The sequence below is a fragment of the Arachis ipaensis genome, chromosome B7 (assembly GCF_059453495.1).
Source record: "Arachis ipaensis isolate K30076 ecotype BB chromosome B7, ASM5945349v1, whole genome shotgun sequence".
NCBI lineage: Eukaryota > Viridiplantae > Streptophyta > Magnoliopsida > Fabales > Fabaceae > Arachis > Arachis ipaensis.
Window position 1 is genome coordinate 16,238,068 of NC_142442.1, and position 7,161 is coordinate 16,245,228.

Here is a 7,161-nt window from a genome sequence, read left to right on the forward strand (position 1 = left end):
GTTGTTGTGGAGAATGTAAGTGTTAAACATGGATGTGAGAGTTTTTTCTGGAATAAAGGAATGTAGAAATCGACAATCCGATTTTTTTGTAAAAAAAATTAAACCTATTAATCGGACAGTCCGATTAGTGTGGAAAAAAAGATTTAAATTTTGGTGAAGGTAATCGGACCTTCCAATTTGTATTTAAAAAATTAAAAAAATTTGGAATACATAAATTGGAATACCCCAAATTTTTTCAAGTTTTTAAACACAAATCGGAGGGTCTAATTTGTATACCCAAAAATCGGAGACACCACAATTACATAAAACCCCTATACACTCCTGCATTCTACACCATTTCTTCTTCCATATCTAAATTAAATAGTATACATTTAGTCATAGATGTCAATTGTCTCAATTCTCAGTCCCTTTTTTTGTTTAAACAATTCTCAGTCCTAGTATGTTTCCTTTTATGGAGAACGGGGCAAAGTTTTGCCTTAGCCTATTATGTTTGTTTTTCTGAACTACCAGTAAACCACGTTGGCATATCAATGAGCATCTAAAATTTGGATCTTTCTTCTGGGCCATAGCCTATTATGGTTTTTTTAAATCCTGCCTGTATTGCTAACCTCAAACTAGTATGTAGTATCCTTAAGTCCTTTGCTATCATACACGGAGACACGACACAGACACAAAATAGGTTGATATATAAATTTTAAAATTTTATAAGGCATAGAGACACATAATATATAATATATAAAATATAAAATATAAAATATTTTTTAAAAAAATTTTAATAATATTTGATATTTTATTAATATTATAATATAAATTAATTTTTAATTATTTTTAATTTTATTTTAATTATATAAAATATTTATTTATTTTAATAAATAATAATATATACTATTTTTAAATTTATTTCAAAAATATATATTAAGAATAAGATTGACACGCTGAAACGTGATGGTATTTAAGTATGTCCAAATATGTCCAAAAAAAATTATTTTTTATTAAGATACAGTTAAATACAGCAGAGATACGTGTCGGACGAATGTCGATGAATGTCATGTTTGAAATGTGTTTGACACACCAACACGACAACTCAGCAAAGTGTCCGTACTTCATAGATCCTTCCTAATTACAGGATTTGAAAACTAAAGCAATTTTACCATTCCATATTTAAAATTCAGACATAGTTTTAATGAAAAGATAAGTTCATTGCAGGTAAGAGATCTGACAGTTTTATTACTGTACAAAGTACATGCACTCTTTCTTGAACCACAACTAAATTCATGGTGAGGGGAACAAAAAAGTATCACAACTAATACTCATAGTGGAAAAAAAGGACCACAACTAAGGCTAAAGGGAATGTATTCAACAAGGAAGCTTCATCAACCCCTTGAACATCTATGACTAAAAATTGAGATATTGATCGAAAAGACGGATCATTTTGCAGTTTTGGAATGTTTGATTAGCCAGTCAATGACCACATCTATGTTTACAGAATCCTTGCATGAGATCATATAGCAGCATACCTCTCTGTCTTTAATTGACTCAAGTTCTCTGAAAGAACACATGGAGAAAAAGATTTACATAAGAAAAAAAGGGGTTAAATATGTTTTTGATCCTTGATTAGCAATTTATCTTTGGTCCCTGTAAACTTTCTTTTGTGGTTTTGGTCCAAAATCTTTCAGGGGTGAAATTAGTCCCTCTCATCATCTCACATAGACATGAACTTAGAGAGTTATTTGTAATTTGAATCATAGGCCAGAAATCGATTCGTATGTGGGATGATAACACAGACCAATTTCTTTCACTCTTTCTAGAAAAATTTTTGAACTGAAACCACGAGAAGATTTACAAGGACTAACATTATAAATTGTTGATTTACAAGGACCAAAATTTACTTAACCTAAAAGAGAGAGAGCCCAGCGGGGGGGGGGGGGGGGGAGGGGGGAGGGATATATTATTGATTTGTGGAAAGATATCTTAAGTGCTCTGAACTCACAGCTGATCTACCAATGCTTGCTTGGAGAGTGCTTCTGACTTGTCAATTTTATTTCCAAGAACAAGCAAAGGAATTCCACCTAGAGAAGGTTTCGTCAAGAGTTCATGCAACTCGCTTCGAGATATAGGAACACTGTCTCTGTCAGCAGCATCTACAACATACCTGTTTTTGCACATCCATCAATTGAGAGAGCTTTAATACACATGACAAAAAGAACAATGCACAAGAATCTTTGTTTCGTTAACGGGCAACAGTAGATATTGATAAGAGCAAGTACTGAGTTTTCTGTTGTTCAAAACCATTCCCAGGTAACTTCTCTTGATAATAAAACTTTTAGGATATAGTTAACCCTTCACATAGGTCATTATTAATTATGTAGACTTTCAATTTAACCCCCCTTTGATGAAAAACTCTTAGGGAAAGGAAACCATGAAGGCATTGTTTGAAATCCCGAATGCTATTGTGCCCTATTGTAAGGTTTTAACTTTTAATCCTAAACCCTGAAACTACAGAGTTACTTTCTATTTGATCTACTCTCATTATAAGAGCTTCTATAGATATTCTGCTCACTAACCAAATTATCTAAGGTGAGATTCTTCCAACTGTTTCCAGAATATTTAATACTTCAACTTTCTCTACTATATAACCATTCTTAATCCTATCTTGTTTACAGTGTCCGCTCGTCCAACTTAACATTCTCATCTCTGTAAAATTGAGCTAAGTTCTTGGCTTTTTTAGTTGCCAACACCACAGGTCTTATTTCCTTAATCACATTTTTCTATTACAAAATAACACTAGAGCACACTTTAATTTTCATTCACTCATTTTGAATCCTATTGTCTACATATCCCTTTATTTTCTGGTGCTTTGTATCATATGCAAAAAATACTTAAACCACATGATTTGCAGTATTTTATCTTACAAATAGGAAGTAATCCCCATAATGAAATCCTATGCTGCAGAAAGTTTGATTTTAATGCCTAAACAAATTCATATAAATTCAAAAATCGATATTATCAAGTACCTTAAACCCAAAAGTTCATCTAACAACACACAACTTGTGATTCGAAACCAATATAAAAAGCCATCAAAGTATACGTGCCAAGAATGTACAAGTCTGTAAGAGTAAGAGAGAACATTAAGGGAGACAATACACTATAGCTGAGACGCCGCGACAGTAACGCTCCCACATTGTTCTGAACCTCCTCTGGCCACCAAGGTCCCAAAGCTTTATAGTTACATTCCCCTTGGTGACTTTCCTCATGTTGAACCCAACCTGGTTTTCATACCAAAACATTAGTGTCCTATTACAACTACAAACAAAGTGCTTAGAATATTCAAACATGCAATTGAAAAATGAACAAAAGAAGAAAGATACCCACAGTTGGAATCATGTCCTCACTATAGCCCCCAGTCTGGTAAAAAAAATAAATAAATCAAATATTAGGAATAAAAATTTCAGCCATTAATTCACTAAACTGTATTGTATTGAACTGAATTGAATTTGAATTTTCAGGGCATGAAATTCAGAATGTATGAAACTCACAGCAATTGAATTAACAAGAGAAGTCTTCCCTGCATTCTGAAGGCCTACAAGGGAAAGCTCCATCTCCTGTTTAAAAAACAAGCTGAAAAACAAATAGCAAAAGAACAATAAATAAATAAACAAAGAGTTAGAACTTATAAGTAAGAACATTCATGGAGCTAACCCTTAAGGTAACCCCTTAACATAAAATCAAACACTATCCTATCTGTTAAGGCCTTGTGAATCAATAAAAGTAACATGAAATTCTAAGCATGTACAAAGATCGAAGCCCTATCATGAGAAAAAGAAACACATGAAATTGAACATAGAATATGTAAAGATTAACAAATTATGTAATTGAATGAGAAGATGTATAATAAATATATATACCTGCGAAGCCAATTGAGAAGGGAATCCCAAAGACCCATTGTTAGGGAATGAATTTGAATGAAAGGGATGAGAATTGAGAATTGGGAAGAAAGAGGTGTAGAGAAGAGGAGAAACTTCGGCGATGAGGAAAACGACAATAAAAACTTGAGTTTTGAAAGATTGGAATCTAAAGAGAGGTGGCTACCGGTTAACACAGGATACGACGACAAACAATAACATTATTTGCATAACTTTTCTTTTTTTTTTTTTAATACATTTTTCTATGATGTAAAAAATATTTTTTAAATTAATCATATTTAATAAAAATATATGAGAAATACAAACATAATACATCCATAACATTTGTAATCTATTGTGTTGTGTTCTAGTACCTTGTGTTGTGTTGGGATAATCGCTTTCTAATATCTGTATATCCCTGCCTACCCTGTTGTGATCAAATAAATATCTTTAACTGTTTTAGTGAGACAACGCAATTCCTCTCTCATTTCTAGTCTTCTAGATGATAAGTTGGTTGTTAAGTACTACTGTGTTATTGTTCTATCCAAATAAAATAAAGAAAATTATACTCTCCTCTCTATTTCTAAAACATATTTTTTTTTTTTGAGAAATTCTATGGTACTTATCAAAAAAATCAACATATTATGTTATTCTTATGTGTTAATTATTGATTGGAGACTATTTTTTTTAAATAAAAAAGAGAAAAAAAAGATTAAATTAAAGTAATATAATAAAAATTTTATTATAATAATTTATTATAATAATAAAAATTTTGAGAAATATTTTAAATAAATTAATTAAATATTTTATTTGTCAAAATATATTATTATAGGAATATTTATTAATTAATGTAATATTATTTATTTCATTTATATTATAAATATATATATATATTTTGTTTACACTATAAAAAAAATAAATAAAATAATATAAAAAATATTAAAAAAGTCTATTAATGTCTGAAATAATAATAATAATAATAAGTATAAAATTAATTAAAATAATAAATATTTAATATTTTTTATTATAAAATTGTTAAAACATAAACTTAGATGAGTCATGTAAATTGATTTTACTTTTTAAAATAATATAAAATAAACTATAAATACTGTCTTTTTAATTATCCAATAATCTATCATGAAAATTAAATAGATATATAAATATTTTATTTATAATTTTAAATAAAATTGACTAAAAAAAATTTAATATATATCTCGTTTACATCCTAAGTACGACAAAACAAAAAAAAAAGCTCTACGAGAAATTAATACTTAGCTCTAAACTATTGATCTTATATAATTTTTTTAGCGTTGTTATTTTTACAAATGTAATATGGTCCTCGTTTTATTTTTTTATCATAAAAAATAATTGAACTTAAATAATTTTATTAATCATTATAAATTTTAATATAAAATATTTAAGCATTAATATTTTAATTCATAAAATATATAAATTAATTTTATATTCATTACAATTAAATTTGATAAAATTATTGAAATGATACAATAAATAATTTTTAATTTTATTAAATTAATACAATTTTAATAAATAATAATTTATTTTTTTTATTCATGATGGTGCTATGGATGCAGCAATCCTAACCTGATTAAAATTCTTACGGTCGTAGAAGGACATTTAATTTAATTTTTTTTAGGATCTAAATGAGATACGTATTAAATTTTTTTAGTCAATTTTATTTAAAATGTAAATGAGATACTTATATATCTATTTAATTTTTATGATAGACTATTGGATAATTAAAAGGGTCCTAATTAAAAAATGGTATTTATAGTTTATTTTGGATTATTTTAAAAAGTAAAATCAATTTACATAACTCATCTAAGTTTATGTTTTAACAATTTTATAATAAAAAATATCAAATATTTATTATTTTAATTAATTTTATACTTATTATTATTATTTCAGATATTAATAGACTTTTTTAATATTTTGTTTATATTATTTTATTTATTTTATTTATAGTGTAAATAAAATATATGTATATACATCTTATTTTTAATATAAATGGAATAAATAATATTATATTAATTAATAAATATTCTTATAATAATATATTTTGATAAATAAAATATTTAATTTATTTATTTAAAAAATTTCTCAAAATTTTTATTATTATAATAAACTATTATAATAAAATTTTTATTATATTACTTTAATTTAATCTTTCTTTTCTCTTTTTAATTAAAAAAAATAGCCTCCAATCAACAATTAACACATAAGAACAACATAACATGTTGATTTTCTTGGTAAGAACAATAGAATCTTCCTTTTTTTTTATAATTTTTAAAAATTTTTTTAATTTATTTTGAATTTTATATTAACTAATGTTAATTTTATTTATTTTTTAAGAAAAATAAATTATTTTTTACAAAATATTTTTTTAAAAAATCTTTTTTATCATTCAATTTTGTTTACCAAAATATATTTTAATAAATTTTTTTTATTGATTAAATTATATTTTTATCAAAATATTTTTTAAAAAAATTAATAATTAAATTATCTTTTCTAAGATATCCTTGAATAATTTTTTAATTATTAAATTGTGATTTTACCAAAATTTTCGTTAACAATTATTTTTATATTTTACTATTACTTTTCGATATCAATATATAATATTTTAATATTAAATAAAAAATCTTAGTATGATTATTTTTCGATATCAATATATATTAATTGTTATACATATTAACAGTGATAAGATTTTTTTATTTAATGTTAAAATAATATATATTGATATCAGAAAATTAATAATAAAATATAAAAATAATTGTTAACAAAACCAAAAATTTTGATAAAATCATAATTTAATAATTAAAAATTATTGAAGGGTATCTTAGAAAAATATAATTTAATTATTAAATTTTTTTAGTAAAAATATAATTTGATCAATAAAAAATAATTTATTAAAGGATATTTTGGTAAGCAAAATTTAATCACAAAAAAAATAAAATTTTTGTTAAAAGGTATTTTTATAAAAAAAATTATTTTTTCTAGAAAAATGAATAAAGTTAATATTAGTTAACACAAAAAATTTAAAATGAATTAAAGAGAAGGTTTTTTAAAAACTATAAGAAAAGAGAATGTAAATTTTATAAATAGAGAAGAAGGAAGTGTCATTTTAGTATCTCTCACAATGAGAGAAGTAAAATTTTCTCAATAAAATAATATTATTTTAACGTCAAATAATCAATCACTTATTTATCAAATAATGATTGTTATGGTATTTAAAAATATTTGT

The 7,161-nt window shown here is 25.0% G+C and overlaps 1 protein-coding gene across 1 annotated transcript; it reads right to left on the reverse strand.

Moving 5' to 3' along the window:
* Positions 1-1,178: 1,178 nt before the first annotated feature.
* Positions 1,179-4,224, reverse strand: LOC107609586 (ADP-ribosylation factor-like protein 8c). The gene is made up of 6 exons (XM_016311586.3): positions 3,906-4,224; positions 3,537-3,618; positions 3,373-3,405; positions 3,145-3,266; positions 1,991-2,152; positions 1,179-1,545 (listed from the first exon to the last, which is right to left on the reverse strand). The coding sequence occupies exons 1-6, from the start codon at positions 3,941-3,943 to the stop codon at positions 1,428-1,430; spliced, it is 555 nt and encodes a 184-aa protein (XP_016167072.1). The 5' UTR covers positions 3,944-4,224; the 3' UTR covers positions 1,179-1,427.
* Between the last annotated feature and the right edge of the window lie 2,937 nt (positions 4,225-7,161).

Coding starts and splice junctions, on each gene's coding strand:
- LOC107609586 (XM_016311586.3), bottom strand. CDS start 3,943: ATGGGTCTTTGGGATTCCCTTCTCAATTGGCTTCGCAG. Junction 3,267..3,372: donor GTGAGGACATGATTCCAACT/GTGGGTATCTTT, acceptor TATGAAAACCAG/GTTGGGTTCAACATGAGGAA. Junction 1,546..1,990: donor CAAGCATTGGTAGATCAGCT/GTGAGTTCAGAG, acceptor GTGTTCTTTCAG/AGAACTTGAGTCAATTAAAG.